At 45.2% G+C, this 21,646-nt stretch overlaps 1 protein-coding gene across 1 annotated transcript in view; it reads left to right on the top strand.

Moving 5' to 3' along the window:
• SHISA6 (shisa family member 6) overlaps positions 1–21,646 on the top strand; it is a 395,911-nt gene that overhangs the window by 327,275 nt on the left and 46,990 nt on the right. The window contains exon 4 of the mRNA XM_038371890.2: positions 14,411–14,473. Within this exon, the coding sequence (XP_038227818.1) occupies positions 14,411–14,473 (63 nt within the window). The remainder of the gene's footprint in view (positions 1–14,410; positions 14,474–21,646) is intronic.

A 21,646-nucleotide genomic window follows, 5' to 3' on the forward strand; every position in this document is an offset into this window, starting at 1 on the left:
ATCCGATGAAGTGAGCTGTAGCTCACGAAAGCTTATGCTCTAATAAATTTGTTAGTCTCTAAGGTGCCACCGGTACTCCTTTTCTTTTTGCGAATACAGACTAACACGGCTGCTACTTTGAAACTTGTTTATGCATGTGAGACTCAGATACCACGGTGAAGAGAGTGATAGAAAATCTCACAAGGCATTTAACTATTCCATATTCAGTGCAGGGTTTGGATGGTGTGTAATAAATAAAGTATGGGCCACACATTAATGGGGATAAAAAGAAATGTTGAATAGCTGCCTCATTCCTGGAGTTTCCTGTGTAATGAATGAGGCAAACGTCCTGTTGAAAAAATAGCATGTGATAATGTCATTAAAGACTGTAATAATGCATACTGTGACAGGGTCAGGCCAGATGGCTACAGAAACGTGATCCTATTGGATCCTATAGCCCGCCCACTGCTAAAGGGTCCCCCCCCAGCCTAAGAGGGGGATCCACAGGACCTGGACACCAAATGAATACGGGGGACAACTAATGAAATAACAGGGACAGTAGTGTGGTCAAAGGGTCAAACAAAGGGAACCGGATGGGGACACTGAGCAGAGAACCCTGGACAGTGCCCACTGCTCCTCAAAGGTGTCAAGGGAGTCAGTGGACGCCGCCCAGAGGAACTCTGCCTGGATACGTGAACAGACGGAGGATTGGAAATAGGCCCCACAGTTACAGGAATGTTATAGAAGGCAGATATATTATCCCCAGGTTAAGTAGGTCCCTTTTCCCTGGGTAAGGTAACAGGGAAGGTTCCGGAACAATCAGGAATTTTCTGGAAACAATTAAGGCAGACAGGCTGATTAGAACACCTGCAGCCAATCAAGAAGCTGCTAGAATCAATTAAAACAGGCAGGCTAATCAGGGCACCTGGGTTTAAAAAGGCGCTCACTTCAGTTTGTGGTGTGCATGTGAAGAGCTGGGAGCAAGAGGCACAAGAAGCTGAGAGTGAGAAGGCGTACTATTGGAAGATGGAGAAGTACAAGCATTATCAGACATCAGGAGGAAGGTCCTGTGGTGAGAATAGAGAAGGTGTTGGGAGGAGGCCATGGGGAAGTAGCCCAGGGAGTTGTAGTTGTCATGCAGCTGTTGCAGGAACCACCGTAGACAGCTGCAATCCATAGGGCCCTGGACTGGAACCCGGAGTAGAGGGCAGGCCGGGTTCCCCCCATCCCGCCATTCCCCCAACTCCCTACTTGATACCGGAGGAGTTGACCTGGACTGTGGGTTCCACCAGAGGGGAAGGTCTCTGGCCTGTTCCCCGATCCACTAGGTGGATCAAAAGAGACTGCAGGGATTGTTCTTCTTCCTTTCCCCGTGCTGGCCAGTGATGAGGCTAACTGAGTGAATGGCAGATTTGAGCCACGAAAGTGGCCAAACTGAGGGCTGCCGTGAACCTCTGAGGTGAGCAAATCTGCCAATAAGCGCAGGATCCACCAAGGTAGAGGAGGAACTTTGTCACAATACGTAAAAAGGGTTTGAATTAAGGTTGTATGAGCAACTTAAATCTGCCATTTCCTAACTTTTAAGAGATTGTCATTGCAATTTTGCTAATATTCTTTTAATGCATTTTTTTGTATTTTTCATTGTATATTGTTACATATAGTATAAGCATTCTACAGCACAAGTCATGCAGTATGTAGGTGTAACAGCACAGCTGTCCTGCTCCTGATTGCCTCCCTGTGATTAGGATTTCAAGGTGTGATGATCAAACACATTGACTAATCCACCTTAACCTACACATTTGGAAAGGTCTAGTGTAGGTAAGGCAATGTAGATTTTAAAACATGCTGAACTGATCAAGTTAAGCCTTTAACTTAAAGTTTAAGCCTTTAACTAGGCTCCCTCTTGGGCTTTAACTTGACAAACTAACACATGTTCAAGGCAGCATGCCTTGTCCATGCTAGATGTTTCACATGTCGGCTTGTCGTCCTAGTCTGGGTAAGGCTGTTTAACAGAGTCTTCCTCGCTTCCTGGTCTGCAGCATTTATTTAAGTCCTAAACTGCACAATAACAACAACAAAATAAGACACACCATGAACTTCTCTGCCTAGTGATTCAGATGAGGAGTTTCTGTTACAGTCCTTGGACATCAGTAATTTTTAAGAAAGAGATACATGAATGGCCTAAGTCATGAAAAATCACCTCTCTCTATCTGGAGCAGAGTCTTTAATGCAAGATCTCTTAATGCTTCACCTGCCAAGAAAACTCACTGCTGGACTTGATAAATCCACTGCAGTAGAGACGGAGAGAATAGATTTTTCTATCCAGGGCCCAGGGTTTCTTCCCCTGAATTCCAAAGCACAAATGCACATTGTTACAATAGGATGGGTAAAAATATTGTTACTAGGTTATATCAGTGCAGATAAGTAGATGTTATTATGCTTTTCAACCATGGCTCTTCTTTCTGAACATCTGAGGCTGCTTTGCTTTCTGTCCCTAACTCTCAGTGTAATTCCTCTTCAAGGTGGCTTTCTTACACTTAAGCACTGTGGAATCTTAGCACTTGAAGCAAATTCACTATCGGTCTATGCTGGTGCCAAACAGCTATCTTGTCATCATAAACCACTTGTTAAATTTTTCTCTTTATCTTAGATAAAAACTGGGTGATGTGGGGGGGGGGGGATGTGGAGATTACTGGAAAGAGCAGATCATCAGGAAAGGAGATAGATGGGAAACAAGGAAGCAAAAGCTGTTTCTTAGGTAGATTGAGTCTGTTTAGTGTATCTCTTTCCCCCCACTGGAATAACAATTCCAGATGAGTTACCTGCATTAAATGCTATAAAATGAACATAAAAATATTGTATAACTGACAGAAACATCGTATATCTGTAGGATACTTGAGATGTATTAAAATATTTTAGTACTCCAGTTTTAATAAGGAACTTATTAGCAAAGACAAACCAGAAAATTTACCTTTTGCTCTGCAGAATCTATTTTTTCCATTGCAGAACAAAATTAATCCATTTTTTATTAACAATAAACACGTGGGAAACATTAACTGCATAACCATGCCCTAGGGAAAAGAGAGACATAAACATTCTTCAAAGAAAGGTTGACTGCCTACACAGGAATATCTGTCTTCAGTGGAAAGTACAATGAGGCCTCTTTGGGGGCTATTTAAAGTTTTCTTCATCAATTACCAGAGGTTCAAGACCTTGAATCAGGAGACTCAAAGAGTGATTTATGCTGCAAATTAGAACTGTCAGTCTCAGTCCTTGGAAGAAGAGCTCCTTTCTAAGTTCAGATCAATACGTCAGTAGCTGAGAAGATCCTCTTCTGTCAAGAATCAGGATGAAAGGCTGTCAGACACTTTCGGATCCCAGAAAGTTTACTGAAATGTTTTGATCTGAGTTGCTTATTAAGGGCTCCATCCTGAAAGATGCTGAGGACCCTCAGTTCCCACTGGGCCTAATCTTGAGAGGTACTGAGCATCTGCAATGTCCACTGATGTCAGCAGGTGTTGCAGGTACTCCATCGCCCTGAGAATTTGGTCCAGTGACTTCCACGGGATTAAGGGTGCTCAGGCAACCTGACAGCATGAGGCCCTCAGACACTGAAGTGTCCTGTAAGATGGCAATGGATGATTTTATGAGGCATTGGAAAGGGGACTCACCCTTTTTTAAAATCAGTTGTTTGTCACCAACCAGACCAGCCAAGTCTTTCCCAAAAGTCACTTGTACCCTATCCAAAATTGGGGGAACTATTCATTTGAATGGTTTAGGATGCTTTACCCTGCTCCTTCCGAAGTACAGCTGCGAATTCCTCAGCCAGGGGGAGTTCAGAGGAGCACCCAGCCCATGGATGTCTCTCCCAACTCCCGCAAATAACCTGCTGAAGTGAAGAAACAGATTGACAGAGCCAGAAGAGTACCCAGAAGTCACCTACTACAGGACAGGACCAACAAAGAAAATAACAGAACGCCACTAGCCATCACCTTCAGCCCCCAACTAAAACCTCTCCAACACATCATCAAGGATCTACAACCTATCCTGAAGTACGACCCATCACTCTCACAGATCTTGGGAGACAGACCAGTCCTTGCTTACAGACAGCCCCCCAATCTGAAGCAAATACTCACCAGCAACCACACACCACACAACAGAACCACTAACCCAGGAACCTGTCCTTGCAACAAAGCCTGTTGCCAACTCTGTCCACATATCTATTCAGGGGACACCATCATAGGGCCTAATCACATCAGCCACACTATCAGAGGCTCGTTCACCTGCGCATCTACCAATGTGATATATGCCATCATGTGCCAGCAATGCCCCTCTGCCATGTACATTGGTCAAACTGGACAGTCTCTATGCAAAAGAATAAATGGACACAAATCAGACGTTAAGAATTATAACATTCAAAAACCAGTTGGAGAACACTTCAGTCTCTCCAGTCACTCAATTACAGAACTGAGGGTAGCTATCCTTCAACAAAAAGACTTCAAAAACAGACTCCAACGAGAGACTGCTGAATTGGAATTAATTTGCAAACTGGATACAATTAGCTTAGGCTTGAATAGAGACTGGGAATGGATGAGTCATTACACAAAGTAAAACTATTTCCCCATGTTATTTCTCCCCCCCACCCCACCCCCCACTGTTCCTCAGATGTTCTTGTTAACTGCTGGAAATAGCCTACCTTGCTTGTCACCATGAAAGGATTTCCTCCTCCCCCCCGCCCCCCCCCCCCCCCGCTGCTGGTGATGGCTCATCTTAAATGATCACTCTCCTTACTGTGTGCATGATAAAACCCATTGTTTCATGTTCTCTATGTGTGTATATAAATCTCCCCAATGTATTTTCCACCAAATACATCCGATGAAGTGAGCTGTAGCTCACGAAAGCTTATGCTCAAATAAATTTGTTAGTCTCTAAGGTGCCACAAGTACTCCTTTTCTTTTTGCGAATACAGACTAACACGGCTGCTACTCTGAAATCTCCCAACTCAGCATTTCCTTTTCAACCCCAGCTCCAAAAACTTCCCAAATCTCCCTCTCCTTGGCCACAGGGCTCCTTCCGGGTGGTTCCTCCAGCATGTGCGGGGAAAGGAGAGAGTGGGGAAGGAGGAGGGAAAGGGGGGATGAGGCAAGAGAAGGTTAAGATGCTGGCTCGCTGGACTCTAGACCCAGCTGCTGCAACAGCAAGGATGCTGTGTTCATTTCCTCTGCAGAAGAGACTCCAGTCTGCACTCCCCCTGTAAGGTAACCCAGGCTCAGGCGTGGTGAAGCTAGTCAGTCGCAGGGGAGAGCTGCTAGAATGCTGCACCCGCACGTGCTTGGGAGCTGTAATGTGTGCAAATGACAGCTAGACTCAGGCACAGCCGGCAAAGACCATGCATCCATCTAGTCTGATAGCCTGCCTCCAGCACTGGCCCTTACCTGGTGTCTCCTCTCCTCACACAGACAGCCTCCCCACCCTGGCAGCCTCTCCCTCTCCCCAACACTGACACTGCCCCTCCCCAAACTGAGACTGCTGAACAATAGCAGGATGCGCCCTCCTGTGTGCTAAGTCTTGTTTCCTGGGGCAGCAGTTACTGGCTTTATGACTCGGCCTCTTGTTTAATCTTGTGGGCTGCTGCATTTGGCCCTATTCTAATTACATGAATTTGCTTCCTTTGCAAAGATTTGAAAAGTCCTTAAAAGCTCCACGTGGTTTCTCCTGGGCTTTGAAGTAGCTCAGAGCACAGTGGTTTTTTAGGGCTCTGTGGCTGTCTAGCAACCCCCATTCTAGCCAGTTAGTCTCTCTCTCTCACTTAGTTATTCTTAGTTAATGTCTGCTCCAGCTGTGCCCAGAGAATTCATATTGTTAGCTGACAGTCAAGAATGCTGTTAATCTTTCATTTCCTTAATGGAACATCCCAGTAACTGGAGGTGAGCTCAGTGCTCATCTCTAGGGCCGTACGTCCACACATTAGACATCATCCCTCTGCCGAGCCAGCACTTCACCGCAGTAAAGCTGGACAGATGCTGGAAGCTCTCCCATCTTTGTTAAAGTATTTTATTTCTTTTAGGTGGGTTCGGTACAGCCTTCAAGAGAGTGAAACTGAGGCCAGTATTGCATTCAGATACTCGAGCAGCCCAGACATATTGGGTACAGCTGCACTGCAATTAAACACCTGCAGCTGGACCAGGTCAGCTGACTCAGGCTCAAGCAGCTCAGGCTCTGGGGCTGTAAAACTGCAGTGTAGAAGTCCAGCTCGGGCTGGAGCCTGGGCTCTGGGATGCCCACAATAGGAGAGGGTCTGTCTACCCTGCAGTGCAAGCCCAGGGTTAGTAGAATTAGATTCAGCAGACCCAGCGTTTGTTAATCTAGGGTGTGAGCATCTACACTCACTGGTAACCACAGGTTAGGAAGAGTTGGACCCTGGATCTCAACCTGGGGCTTCAGCATCTATCCTTCATTATGCAAGCCCAAGTTTAACCACCAATGCTCCAAACTTCCTGGCACCCGCCCAAAAGGTGGCCACTCTAGCCCTTTGTTCATGGTGCAGTGAGGAAAAACTTGACTGTCCAGATGACAAAGAAAGTCAGCCAGGGGGATTATGGGATACTTTTGGAGGACACCCAGAGCACCATTCCAGTGGGGCTGTATCTACAATGCACAGCAATAGTGCTTGAATTACTCCTAAGGGAACTCTGCACCAAAAAAATTAAAATTTCTGCACACAATATTTTAAAATTCTGCAAAATTCTGCATATTTTATTTGTCAAAATAACACAATATTATCACACCATTTTCAATTATTGTGGTAATTTATTTCAAAGTACTTGTCAGCAAATAATTGAAAATGGTGTGATTTTATCGTAGATTCATAGCTACTAAGATCAGAAGGGACCATTCTGATCATCCAGTCCGACCCCACACACAACGCAGGCCACAGAATCCCACCCACCCACTCCTACGAAAAACCTCACCTATGTCTGAGCTATTCGCAAAAAGAAAATGAGTACTTGTGGCACCTTAGAGACTAACAAATTTATTAGAGCATAAGCTTTCGTGAGCTACAGCTCACTTCATCGGATGCATTTGGTGGAAAAAACAGAGGAGAGATTTATATACACACACACAGAGAACATGAAACAATGGGTTTATCATACACACTGTAAGGAGAGTGATCACTTAAGATAAGCCATCACCAGCAGCAGGGGGGGGAAAGGAGGAAAACCTTCCATGGTGACAAGCAGGTAGGCTAATTCCAGCAGTTAACAAGAATATCAGAGGAACAGTGGGGGGTGGGGTGGGGGGGAGAAATACCATGGGGAAATAGTTTTACTTTGTGTAATGACTCATCCATTCCCAGTCTCTATTCAAGCCTAAGTTAATTGTATCCAGTTTGCAAATTAATTCCAATTCAGCAGTCTCTCGTTGGAGTCTGTTTTTGAAGCTTTTTTGTTGAAGTATAGCCACTCTTAGGTCTGTGATCGAGTGACCAGAGAGATTGAAGTGTTCTCCAACTGGTTTTTGAATGTTATAATTCTTGACGTCTGATTTGTGTCCATTCATTCTTTTACGTAGAGACTGTCCAGTTTGGCCAATGTACATGGCAGAGGGGCATTGCTGGCACATGATGGCATATATCACATTGGTAGATGCGCAGGTGAACGAGCCTCTGATAGTGTGGCTGATGTGATTAGGCCCTATGATGGTATCCCCTGAATAGATATGTGGACAGAGTTGGCAACGGGCTTTGTTGCAAGGATAGGTTCCTGGGTTAGTGGTTCTGTTGTGTGGTGTGTGGTTGCTGGTGAGTATTTGCTTCAGATTGGGGGGCTGTCTGTAAGCAAGGACTGGTCTATCTCCCAAGATCTGAGAGAGTGATGGCTCGTCCTTCAGGATAGGTTGTAGATCCTTGATGATGTGTTGGAGAGGTTTTAGTTGGGGGCTGAAGGTGATGGCTAGTGGCGTTCTGTTGTTTTCTTTGTTGGGCCTGTCCTGTAGTAGGTGACTTCTGGGTACTCTTCTGGCTCTGTCAATCTGTTTCTTCACTTCAGCAGGTGGGTATTGTAGTTGTAGGAATGCATGATAGAGATCTTGTAGGTGTTTGTCTCTGTCTGAGGGGTTGGAGCAAATGCGGTTATATCGTAGCGCTTGGCTGTAGACAATGGATCGAGTGGTATGATCTGGATGAAAGCTAGAGGCATGTAGGTAGGAATAGCGGTCAGTAGGTTTCCGATATAGGGTGGTGGTTATGTGACCATCGCTTATTAGCACCGTAGTGTCCAGGAAGTGGATCTCTTGTGTGGACTGGTCCAGGCTGAGGTTGATGGTGGGATGGAAATTGTTGAAATCATGGTGGAATTCCTCAAGAGCTTCTTTTCCATGGGTCCAGATGATGAAGATGTCATCAATGTAGCGCAAGTAGAGTAGGGGCATTAGGGGACGAGAGCTGAGGAAGCGTTGTTCTAAGTCAGCCATAAAAATGTTGGCATACTGTGGGGCCATGCGGGTACCCATCGCAGTGCCGCTGTTGAATTCCTCAAATCATGGTTTAAAGACTTCAAGGAGCAGAGAAGCCTCCCTCAAGTGACCCATGCCCCATGCTACAGTGGAAGGCGAAAAACCTCCAGGGCCTCTTCCAATCTGCCTTGGAGGAAAATTCCTTCCCGACCCCAAATATGGCGATCAGCTAAACCCTGAGCATATGGGCAAGATTCACCAGCCAGATACTACAGAAAATTCTTTCCTGGGTAACTCAGATCCCATACATCTAATATCCCATCTCAGGGGATTAGGCTTATTTACCCTGAATATTAAAGACCAATTAATTAACAAAATCACATTATCCCATCATACCATCTCCTCCATAAACTTATCAAGTAGAATCTTAAAGCCAGATAGATCTTTTGCCCCCACTGCTTCCCTTGGAAGGCTATTCCAAAACTTCACTCCTCTGATGGTTAGAAACCTTCATCTAATGTCAAGTCTAAACTTCCTGGTGGCCAGTTTATACCCATTTGTTCTTGTGTCCACATTGGTGTTGAGTTTAAATAATTCCTCTCCCTCTCCTGTATTTATCCCTCTGATATATTTATAGAGAGCAATCATATCTCCCCTCAACCTTCTTTTAGTTAGGCTAAACAAGCCCAGCTCCTTAAGTCTCCTTTCAGAAGACAAGTTTTCCATTCCTTGGATCATCCTAGTAGCCCTTCTCTGTACCTGCTCCAGTTTGAATTCATCCTTTTTAAACATGGGAGACCAGAACTGCACACAGTATTCTAGGTGAGGTCTCACCAGTGCCTTGTATAATGGTACTAAAACCTCCTTATCCCTACTGGAAATACCTCTCCTGATCCATCCCAAAACCGCATTAGCTTTTTTCACAGCCATATCACATTGGCAGCTCATAGTCATCCTATGATCAACCAATACTCCAAGGTCCTTCTCCTCCACCTCCGTTACTTCTAATTGATGCGTCCCCAATTTATAACTAAAATTCTTGTTATTAATCCCTAAATGCATACTCTTACACTTCTCACTATTAAATTTCATCCTATTACTATTACTCCACTTTACAAGGTCATCCAGATCCTCTTGTATAATATCCCGATCCTTCTCTGAATTGGCAATACCTCCCAGCTTTGTATCATCTGCAAACTTTATTAGCACACTCCACTTTTTGTGCCAAGGTCAGTAATAAAGAGATTAAATAAGATTGGTCCCAAAAGTGATCCCTGAGGAACTCAACTGGTAACCTCCCTCCAGCCTGACAGTTTACCTTTCAGTAGGACCCGTTGTAGTCTCCCCTTTAACCAATTCCTTATCCACCTTTCGATGTTCATATTGATCCCCATCTTTTCCAATTTAACTAATAATTCCCCATGTGGCAGGGTATCAAACGCCTTACTGAAATCTAGGTAAATTAGATCCACTGCATTTCCTTTATCTAAAAAATCTGTTACTTTCTCAAAGAAGGAGATCAGGTTGGTTTGGCACGATCTACCTTTTGTAAAACCATGTTGTATTTTGTCCCATTTACCATTGACTTCAATGTCCTTAACTAATTTCTCCTTCAAAATTTTTTCCAGGACCTTGCATACTACAGATGTCAAACTAACTGGCCTGTAGTTACCCGATCACTTTTTTTCCCTTTCTTAAAAATAGGAACTATATTAGCAATTCTCCAATCATACGGTACAACTCCTGAGTTTACAGATTCATTAAAAATTCTTGCTAATGGGCTTGCAATTTCAGGTGCCAATTCCTTTAATATTCTTGAAGATTATCTGGGCCCCCCAATTTAGTCCCATTAAGCTGTTTCAGTTTTGCTTCTGCCTCAGATACGGTAATATCTACCTCCATAGCCTCATTCATTCCCATTTGTCATGCTACCATTATCCCTAAGATCCTCTTTAGCCTTATTAAAGACTGAGGCAAAGTATTTGTTTAGATATTGGGCCATGCTTAGATTATCTTTAACCTCCACTCCATCCTCAGTGTTTAGCGGCCCCACTTCTTCTTTCTTAGTTTTCTTCTTATTTATATGGCTATAGAACCTTTTGTTATTGGTTTTAATTCCCTTTGCAAGGTCCAACTTATTATTGTGTTTCTGTGTTATTTTGACAATTAAAATATGCAGAACTTTGCAGAATTTTATTTTTTTTAAAAAAATGATGCAAAATTTCCTCAAGAGTATCAGGGCTCTGTGTGACGCAATCTTTGTGTGGGCAGCTCGGTGCAGGGTCTGGGTGCCGAGGGGAATGGGACTCTGCAGGGGAGTCCAGGTGAAGGTGGTTAGGGCTCAGGGTGGGCTGGGGCAGTGGGGCTTGGTGGGGTGGGAGGTCAGAGTGCAGCTGGTTGGGGTTCAATGGGAGGGGGGGTCTGGGTGTGGGGGGCTTCTGATGCAGGGGATAAGGCTTGGCAGGATGGAGGTTTGGGGGGGCTAGGTGAGGGGGGTTTCTGGAAGCCGGGGGTATAGAGGGGGCTCAGTGGGGTGTGCAGGGAGCTGCTCTCCCTGTCTGCCTAACCCCATGCATCCGGACCCCCCTGCACCCACCCCACCACCACTGAGCCTCACCACCCCCTGCACCTGGAACCTCCACCCTGAGCCTCATCCCCCACACACACAGCTAGACGCTCCTGCCAAGCCCCCCACCCCCTCCATGGTGAAGAGCTCCCTGCAGCCAGGGGAAGTTTCTGTGGCTTGATCTGACCCAACTCCGGCAGCTACTCCATGCAGGGAAGAGGGAGGGGGAATTCTCTTTCCATCCTCCTCCCCTCTCCCTGCCCAGATGGGACTAACATCCCTGGGCAGACAGAGTATCATAAGAACATAAAAACGGCCATACTGGGTCAGACCAAAGGTCCATCTAGCCCAGTATCCTGTCTTCTGACAGTGGCCAATGCCAGGTGCCCCAGAGGGAATGAACTGAACAGGTAATCATCAAGTGATCAGTTACCTGGCGCTCATTCCCAGCTTCTGGCAAACAGAGGCTAGGGACACCATCCCGGTCTATCTTGGATAATAGCCATCGATGGACATATCCTCCATGAATTTATCTAGTACTTTTTTGAATCCTGTTATAGTCTTGGCCTTCACAGCATCCTCTGGCAAAGAGTTCCCCAGGTTTATTGTGTGCTGTGTGAAGAAATCTTCCTTTTGTTTATTTTAAACCTGTTGCCTATTAATTTCATTGGGTGACTCCTAGTACTTTTATTATGAAAAGGAGTAAATAGCACTTCCTTATTTATTTTCTCCATACCAGCCATGATTTTATAGCCCTCTATGGTATCCCCCCTTAGTCTTCTCTTTTCCAAGCTGAAAAGTTCCAGTCTTATTAATCTCTCCTCATACGGAAGCCATTCCATACCCCTAATAATTTTTGTTGCCCTTTTCTGAACCCTTTCCAATTCCAATATATCTTTTTTTAAATAGGGGTGACCACATATGCATGCAGTATTCAAGATGCGGGCATACCATGGAATTATATAGGGGCAATATGTTATTTTCTGTCTTATTATCTATCCTTTAATGATTCCCAGCATTCTGTTTGCTTTTTTGACTCCTGCTGCATATTGACCCCCCTTCCCTCAGTGGTTTACCTGTCCTCCAGGTGCTGGAACAGATGCGTCTGAGCTACTGGGGAGCGGTGAGTGAGTACTGGTGCAGCTTCTCTTTGCTTCCCCACAGAAGTCATTTTCTGCAAGGAAGCAAAGAAAATTTGCAAGGGGGCATTTTTCTGCTGCGCAGCAGTGGCGCAGAACTTCCCTAGGTATACTGAACACTGGGTCCCGCCTTGTCTCAGGCTCGGACCCTCCACCCATCCTGGGACTGTGGGTCTGAGCCCTGAGCTATGTGATTTGTGTGTAGATAGAAGGGGAGTTAGGCTTGTGCCTGGGATTACATTGTGGAAAGGAAGCTAGTTCAGTGTCTCCCCACCAATAACTATTCTAGGCTATCTATCCAAGCTCCAAACTAGTAGCTACACAGAGGTGAACATGGCTGTAAAATGACCCCAGAGCTTGAGTCACATTAGGGTTCAGAAGAGAAAAAAAATGACCAATGAGGAGACTTGGGGTCGAAGGGGCATTTGGGCAGAATGATTTAATGCAAAGAGAAATAAACACCTGGGGTGAAGTCCTGGCCCATTAAAGACTATTAACTTCAGTGAAGCCAGGATTTCACCCTGGGTAAGTTCCTGGACTCTGCAGGAGAGGGCAGTCTCTTCTGCTTCTCTCTTGGCGCATTTTAGTTGTGAACGTTTTGTTGACTACAGTTTTAAATGTGGGCTTTTCATATACGAAACTGTCTCCAACCTCCATTTGTAAACCGTTATCCATCTGCTGCTGTGGAGTAAATGGAACCAGTTGTGAATACAGGTAACAGCTAGATCATTGTGTAATCCACATACCTCCTGAGTGTGGTGTTCTGTCCCCTCTAGTGGTGCCGAGACCACTTTGAAATTAATGAGTCTGCTCTACAGCCTTAGCTAAGGGCCACATGGCTTTTAGCTCATGGAGTAGAGGCTCATACACTAAACTTCAAAGGTCCCAGGTTCGATCCTGCCCGCCGACGATCGGGGTCTGTCGGCGTTACAACTGCTCTGATGTCTAAATTAGCCCATGCAGGAGCTGATCTCCTAGATTCTGATTTTGCAAACTGCTCCATATAGCTGGAGACCTCCACCAGTGCGCAACCCAGTGGAGCTCAGAGCAGGTGTCAGGGTCCCCTGAACAGCACAGCTACAGAATTGAGGCCTAACTGTGGAAATGCTGATGTTCTCCAGTGCTGAGATGGGAGTGGGGTGGGGAAGTTTGTAAAGACACATTTCAAACAGGGGTCATTTTAAAATGCACCAGGCTCAATATGGATTTACTTGCAACTTTCAAAAAAAAATGAACCCAACCAGCAGAGTAATTGGTTTGAGACTGAGACTTGTGCTCAGCTGTTTCCATCACTGAGGCAATCTGAAGGGCTGCTGAGCACCTACAACTGCTCTTGAAGTCAATAACAGTTGCAAGTGCTGAGCTGGGCCCTGATCCAAAGCCCCTTGAAGTCAGGCCAATGCTCCTCACCTTGCAAGATCAGGCCTAAAAGGATTTAACTCCACTTTCATTACAGAACTCAATACACACTTCAGCATGGATTTGTCAGAAACCACATCTGACTGAATTGTATGGCACAGACTGTGGCTTCTTAGCTTTTAAGGAGCTCAGTCTGTTTAATTTATCCAAGAAAAGTCACAGAAGTCCCGACATGGGGAAGAGATTTCTGATTGGAGTGAGCTCTTTAATCTAGTAGGAACATGTAGAACAAGATTCAATTCTTGGAAGCTTAAGCTAGACAAACCCAGATTAGAAATAAGGTGCAACTCTTGTAGGAGGGAACTCTATTGTCTAGGTCCAGCTCCTATGAAAACTCTGTTTCCAGCACATATGAGTCTTGCTGGTTGCTGTTTTCATTGTTCCCAGGGAATGCAGTTGGTGGCAGAGGAAACGTCTGTTTCTTATATAGCCAGGAACAATCCCAGATGAGGTTCTGAATGTCAGGACACAGACCAGGAACTCTATTCAGTTGACATGGATCACTCTAGTGGCTTCAGAGGGAGTTCCTGGAACCCAGGATCTCTCATGGTCCCACCCTGGATGTTGAAAACCGTGTCATGGTTTATTCCTGCTTAGAAGTGCTTCTTACCTTGCAGACATTCCATTCTGCAGGCTCAACAGAATGGAGGCAGTTTTCCATTATCATGTTCCTCTAGCATCTGGAACGTTAAGTGAATAACATGACAGACTCTTCTGCTTTCTTAAGCATTTTCTTCTCCTTTCTTTAATCATGCCGAGATTTCCTGTGAATAATGTGAACTGTAATTATCATCTGCAGATCAGTGGATTCGCTGAGCTGTTTCTTAAAAGGATTTTTTTCTGTGAATTTCAGATGACCAAGAACAAAATTATAACCACCTGATACTAAACAGTGCAACCCAGACACCTACAAATGGTAAGAGAAAATGGCACGTATTGTAACTTTCCTCTGACAGCCGGTAACACTCACTGGCATTAAAATTATGTTTAATGTGAATAGAATAGTTCATATGTCAATGAGATATGAATGATTTATTCTATTTGCATTAAATGTAGGACCATATATCTAATAATGGACATGTTTAAATATGGCCCAATCTCATAGCTTCAGTTAAATACCAGCTTTGTGTTTCTTCCTGTCTGGAGGCTCTATATTCATTTTCATGTCCACCATGTGCTGTCACAGATCCTGCTGCCTGGGACAGCACCAGAGAGAAGCCCCTCCTGTTCCCTCACCAGCAAGCAGATGACATCACTTCACAATTGCTAAAATAGGCTAGGAATGCACATTAAACACAGGGACACTAGGGCCTGAACCAGCAGGCTGTTGATATCACATGGGGGTGGGGGTGGGGATTGAGATTGAGTTCAGAGCGCTCCCAAACTGACCAGACCCTCAGGGCCCAGGGATGTGCAGACACTTGCCCTTGTGTCACTTGCCAGTATCCCCTCTAGTTTCTCTCTTCAGGCCCCCAGGCTGGGAGCACTTCCAAGGCAGCATGCTCAGCCCTTAGAGCAGGGATGGCCTCACCTCACTCTGCAGTGGCCAGCACCAGAAGTGGTATTGATGGAAGTTCATGGGCTATTGGGGTTGGGGGGTCACTGTGATGTGGAGTCACTGAAGGAGCAGGGAAGAAATGGAGAGAAAGTCAGGGGATCCAGAAACACTCTCTTTTTCCCACCCTGCACAAGGAGGAGAGCCTGTTTCCATGCTTTGCTCTTTGCTATCCTTCCAGCCCATCTGAAAACTGGGCACTTCACTAGCGGTAGGAATGAAAGGGCAACAAACAGTAGCGATCACTCACCTTTTACCTCTGCTGACTCATCTCCACAACCCTAGAACTGACTCCTCTGTAGATGGTTTGGGTAGCTTATCACCCCATGGCTGTATAAAACGTACTGTCATCTCTGATATAGGCCTAGTGCTGCCCTTCCAGTGTATCTACGAAGCTTCCCTTGATTCAGTCTTCCATCAATCTGGACAGCTCTTCAGGGGCTCCCTTTGATATCCTTTCCCCAGTGAGCTCTGGAATTTCCTTTCTCTCTGCTGTCTGTGTCTTTCAGTACCTTTAGTGGCCCTTTCCTGTCCAACCACTGTGTCCTCTTGTCCAAGTAAACTGTGGTTTAATCTCAGCTTCCTTCAGTAAACTGTCTCAGTGGCCAAAGTGCTTCTCTTGGGGAGGCACAGCATCCTCAACCTCTACTCATACTTCCTCTTTGAGTCAGACCTTCCATGTGACTCCACTGTTCATAACATGCATCGTCCAAATGGTGTCCATGTCCCTATATCTACAGCTCTGCCTGTCCGTGCCAGGGCCTCACCTCCTTCTCTGGTGAAAACCCCTTTTATTTATTCATCTCCTCTCACCTCATCTGCTGCAGCTCCCTTCTCCCTCTGTCTTCCCAAACCCCAGCTCCCTAGACTCTAGCACGTGCAGAATTCTGCTGCCTACATTCCCTCAGTACAAAATATTCCAATCAAATCAACCTGGCGCCCAGGTCACTTCACCATCCAGTTCAGAATTATCCTCCCTGTTTCCACATGCCTCTTTGGACTTGTTCCACTGGCTTCCCCTGCTCATTTTGCTCTCTCCTTCCTCATAATCTCCCCACTGGGGTTGTGAAAAACATCTGCTGTCTGAACCATCCCTCTCATTACACCAGCTTTCCACCTTTGTGTAAATCCCATCTGAATACATATCAGTTCTCCCTTTCCTGTATCTCTGAATTTCTTTCTCTTCTGTTACTGTATGTATTATCTAGCTCTGTAGCTATACCACGTCAGTAAAATATTCTGGGATACATTTATTATGAAAGTTGTCTTGTCTTTGATCTGAAGCTTCCACATCTCCACATCTTAAGAGATGTGTGAGCAACAAGGGTGATGTCATGGTGGGAGTCTGCTATAGACCACCAGACCAGCGGGATGAGGTGGACAAGTATTTCTTCCGGCAACTAACGGAAGTTACTAGATTGCAGGCCCTGGTTCTCATGGAAGACTTCAATCACCCTGATATCTGCTGGGAGAGCAATACAGCGGAGCACAGAAAATCTAGGAAGTTTCTGGAAAGTGTAGGGAACAATTTCCTGGTGCAAGTGCTGGAGGAACCAATTAGGGGCAGAGCTCTTCTTGACCTGCTGCTCACAAACTGGGAGGAATTAGTAGGGGAAGCAAAAGTGGATGGGAACCAGGGAGACAGTGACCATGAGATGGTCAAGTTCAGGATCCTGACACAAGGAAGAAAGGAGAGCAGCAGAATATGGACCCTGGACTTCAGAAAAGCAGACTTTGACTCTCAGGGAACAGATGGGCAGGATCCCCTGGGAGAATAACATGAGGGGAAAAGGAGTCCAGGAGAGCTGGCTGTATTTTAAAGAATCCTTATTGAGGTTACAGGGACAAACCATCCCGAAGTGTAGAAAGAATAGTAAACATGGCAGGCAACCAGCTTGGCTTAACAGTGAAATCCTTGTGGATCACTGTTTTTAAACACAAAAAAGAAGCTTACAAGAAGTGGAAGATTGGACAAGTGACCAGGGAAGAGTATAAAAATATTGCTCAGTGCAGAAGTGAAATCAGGAAGGTCAAATCATACTTGGAGTTGCAGCTAGCAAGAGATATTAAGAGTAACAAGAAAGGTTTCTTCAGGTATGTTAGCAACAAGAAGAAAGTCAAGGAACGTGTGGGCCCCTTGCGGAACGAGGGAGGCAACCTAGTGACAGAGGATGTGGAAAAAGCTAATGTACTCAATGCTTTTTTTGCCTCTGTCTTCACGAACAAGGTCAGCTCCCAGACTACTGCACTGGGCAGCACAGCATGGGGAGGAGGTGACCAGCCCTCTGTGGAGAAAGAAGTGGTTCACGACTATTTAGAAAAGCTGGACGAGCACAAGTCCATGGGGCCGGATGTGCTGCATCCAAGAGTGCTAAAGGAGTTGGTGGATGTGATTTCAGAACCATTGGCCATTATCTTTGAAAACTCATGGTGATCGGGGGAGGTCCCGGACAACTGGAAAAAGGCTAATGTAGTGCCCATCTTTAAAAAAGGGAAGGAGGAGGATCCTGGGAACTACAGGCCAGTCAGCCTCACCTCAGTCCCTGAAAAAACCATGGAGCAGGTCCTCAAGGATTGGGCCAAAAGAAATCTGATGAGGTTCAACAAGGACAAGTGCAGAGTCCTGCAATTAGGACGGAAGAATCCCATGCATCGCTACGGATTAGGGACAAAATGGCTAGGCAGCAGTTCTGCAGAAAAGGACCTAGAGGTTACAGTGAACAAGAAGCTGGATATGAGTCAACAGTGTGCCCTTGTTGCCAAGAAAGCCAATGGCATTTTGGAATGTATAAGTAGGGGCATTGCCAGCAGATCGAGGGACGTGATCATTCCCCTCTATCTGACATTGGTGAGGCCTCATCTGGAGTACTGTGTCCAATTTGGACCCCACACTATAAGAAGGATGTGAAAAAATTGAAAAGCGTCCAGCAGAGGGCAAGAAAAATGATTAGGGGACTGGAACACATGACTTATGAGGAGAGGCTGAGGGAACTGGGATTGTTTAGTCTGCAGAAGAGGAGAATGAGGGGGGATTTGATAGCTGCTTTCAACTACCTGAAAGGGGGTTCCAAAGAGGGTGAATCTAGACTGTTCTCAGTGGTAGCAGATGACAGAATGAGGAGTAATGGTCTCAAGTTGCAGTGGGGGAGGTTTAGGTTGTATATTAGGAAAAACTTTTTCACTAGGAGGGTGGTGAAGCACTGAAATGCATTACCTAGGGAGGTGGTAGAATCTCCTTCCTTTGAAGTTTTTAAGTCAGGCTTGACAAAGCCCTGGCTGGGATGATTTAGTTGGGGATTGGTCCTGCTTTGAGCAGGGGGTTGGACTAGATGACCTCCTGAGGTCCCTTCCAACCCTGATATTCTATGATTCTAAGAGAGGATGGGAGAATAATTTGTCTTGAAAAAGTTACCTTGAACCTTTTTTTGGCTCACTCCTATTCCAGAAAGGTAGTAGCCACTTCATCATTCAGGTTACAGGTAATTTTCCATTATTAGTCTAAATTTTAACCTGTCCTCCGAAAACCGCAAAAGAAGTGATGTCAATTTCAAAATTGGTAGTTTAGGTCCAGCAGCAAGATGGACTACACATATTAAAGCTGAGGTAAATTGGACAAGGAGTTCCTGAATTAATGACACCCTCAAAACATAGGTGTTAACTAGAATTCAAAATCCCGACACACTTTTGTTTTGTTTTTTAGCAAAAAAGAGAAATAAGAATAGGGATAAAGGAATATGGTGAGCACGCAGCATGTCCCCCTCAAAACAGGGGAAACTGGGAGATAAATTGTGACTCTGAGTTCTAATCTGCTTCCAGAGAAGCACAAAATCTGCTGCCCTTCAGAGTGCTCATGGCAAAGCCATGATTGAGCCCTAAATATCTTTGAGCTACATTTCCATAATACCATGTAAAAATAGAAAAGAAAATTGTGCTGCTCATTATAATCCCAGTACATATCTGCAAATCACCTGGGACAGTGTGAGAGCAGGGGGTAATTAGTTAAAAGAGAGCCATTTTCTTGTTTGAGTAGTGCAACCTTATCCCCCAGTTGTCTGGCTTTCTAAGATGTGTGCGTGTGTGTGTTTGCTTGCACGTGCGTACTTTTTTTGTTGTGGATTTAAACACAAATATTCTTGAAAGGCTGCGCACACTTAAATCTGCACTTGCTGCATCAACGCCAGTCATGTGTTCCAGTCCCCTAATCATTTTTCCTGCCCTCCGCTGGACGCTTTCCAATTTTTTCACATCCTTCTTGTAGTGTGGGGTCCAAACTGGACACAGTATCTTTGAGCTACATTTCCATAATACCATGTAAAAAATAGAAAAGAAAATTGTGCTGCTCATTATAATCCCAGCACATATCTGCAAATCACCTGGGACAGTGTGAGAGCAGGGGGTAATTAGTTAAAAGAGAGCCATTTTCTTGTTTGAGTAGTGCAACCTTATCCCCCAGTTGTCTGGCTTTCTAAGGTGTGTGTGTGTGTGTGTGTGTTTGCTTGCACGTGCGTGCTTTTGTTGTTGTGGATTTAAACACAAATATTCTTGAAAGGCTGCGCACACTTAAATCTGCACATGCTGCATCAACGCCAGTCATGTGTTCCAGTCCCCTAATCATTTTTCTTGCCCTCCGCTGGACACTTTCCAATTTTTTCACATCCTTCTTGTAGTGTGGGGTCCAAATTGGACACAGTACTCCAGATGAGGCCTCACCAATGTCAGATAGAGGGGAATGATCACGTCCCTCGATCTGCTGGCAATGCCCCTACCTTTTCTGCCTGTGAATTGTGCACTAGTTCCAGCACCTTTAGCTATTTAGACAACTAGGTTCTCTGTTGCATTTAATGATTTAAGTAACAACATGTGCCAAGATACTTAAACTCCTCTCTTGATCTGACAGATGCCTTCTTTTTCTGTGTAGTTGGGAGAGAGAAAGAGGATCAAAGCAGACATATTCATGATCTTGGATTGCAGATTTTCAAGTACTTTTCTTCCCTTAGCTCTCTTATCTACTGGATATCTTTTGTGATGCTCATCTATAAAGCAGGTTGAACTATTTAATTGCAAACAGTATATTCTTTTGATTTGTCCCTTTATTCTGCTCACAAATTGTCCACGAACAGTTCGTGATCATGATGAATGTTTGTTATGGGTAATCCATGAAAAGATCATTTGTACCTTTTTCAGTGAGGGCTCCAATAAGTGTTCAATATTCAGAATCCTCTCTTCAAGTGGTATATTTGGTCAGCTAAGTATATGGTGAGGTCTTAGTTCCTGAGTGGAAGGGGTAAGGTAAGCATGTCCAGTGTGACTATGCAAATTGACATATGCCTATCCCATTTGTACATGAACAAAAGCTCCTGCCAAGCGTGTATGAGACAAAATATCATCCAACACACGTTTACGTAAATGTAACTAAAAAGGCACCTAAGGAAGATCAGAGCAGAAAGTGACATGGATTCCAGGACCAGATTTTGAATATTTTCCCAGGGATACAAGGTAACCAGGAGACAGTTCTGGTGGGTATAATTCTCAGTCATTACAAATCTGAGAGAGAAAATTTCTAGATTTTAATATTTTCTAGGTTGCCCCGAAAACTCCTGATCCGTGCAAGTTCTTGAGTGCTTTCCCCATAACCTTCGTCTCATATATGCAGGCCTGTGACTACCCTGGCTCCACAATACCAAGACGCTGCTTCCCCATTGAGGCAGGTGTGAGAGCTGTGATTTGCTTGCACTGAGTTATTTTCTTTGAGGAAGGAATGACTGTTAATGATGGGATCGTGGGTTATGTGTTCTGCCAAGCTGCCATTCCTTAATTGCAGTTGCATTATTTGCATTAATGGCTGTTTGAAGCAGAGTTCAAAGAAAAGTGTTCCCATTCTGTTCTGCCTGGCAGAGTGGGAAAGTGCACAAGAAGGTGAGACATGCATGAGGGTGTTGCAAAATGTTTTCAGGGACAACTCTGTGGAGAGGCACAGCTTCAAAGGAGTGGGATTTTCCACCCCCTAATCTCCGTCATCTAGTCCCTCCGTTCTGACAGGGGTGGTGTGGTGTTAGGAGCTGCCCTTGTCCATATCTAATGCTGGTTTGGGAGCTAGATCAAGACACTTTCCTGCAGGGAGAGGAACACAGGAGAAAAGCAGACCAGTACCTGGCAAGCACCCTGTTCTAGGGAATTGCAACCCACAGGTTTGTTACAGGCTTTGGACAAAGATGTGTATGGTGCGAAGACACCAAAGTCATAGTCACCCAGGAAATACCATAGAGTAGATTTGGGATACAATTTTCAAAAGTCCCTACATGCGTTAGGAGATGATGGGTCTGACTCCTCTCAGTGGCAAAGCCAGGTTTTGCCACCAGGGGGGAATGGGTCATGCATGGGGGACTGGAGAGCGAGACCACCCTGCGCCCACCCCACAGCAGTGGCCCCTGTCCAGTGCAGCTGGGCCAGGCTCCCCACTCTGGAAGTGAGGAACCTGAATGGTGCTGAGCTCCCATTTGCCATGTTACAATGCTCGGAGTGGGGAGCTGATCC

Source organism: Dermochelys coriacea, chromosome 14, assembly GCF_009764565.3.
Source record: "Dermochelys coriacea isolate rDerCor1 chromosome 14, rDerCor1.pri.v4, whole genome shotgun sequence".
NCBI classification, from domain to species: Eukaryota; Metazoa; Chordata; order Testudines; family Dermochelyidae; genus Dermochelys; species Dermochelys coriacea.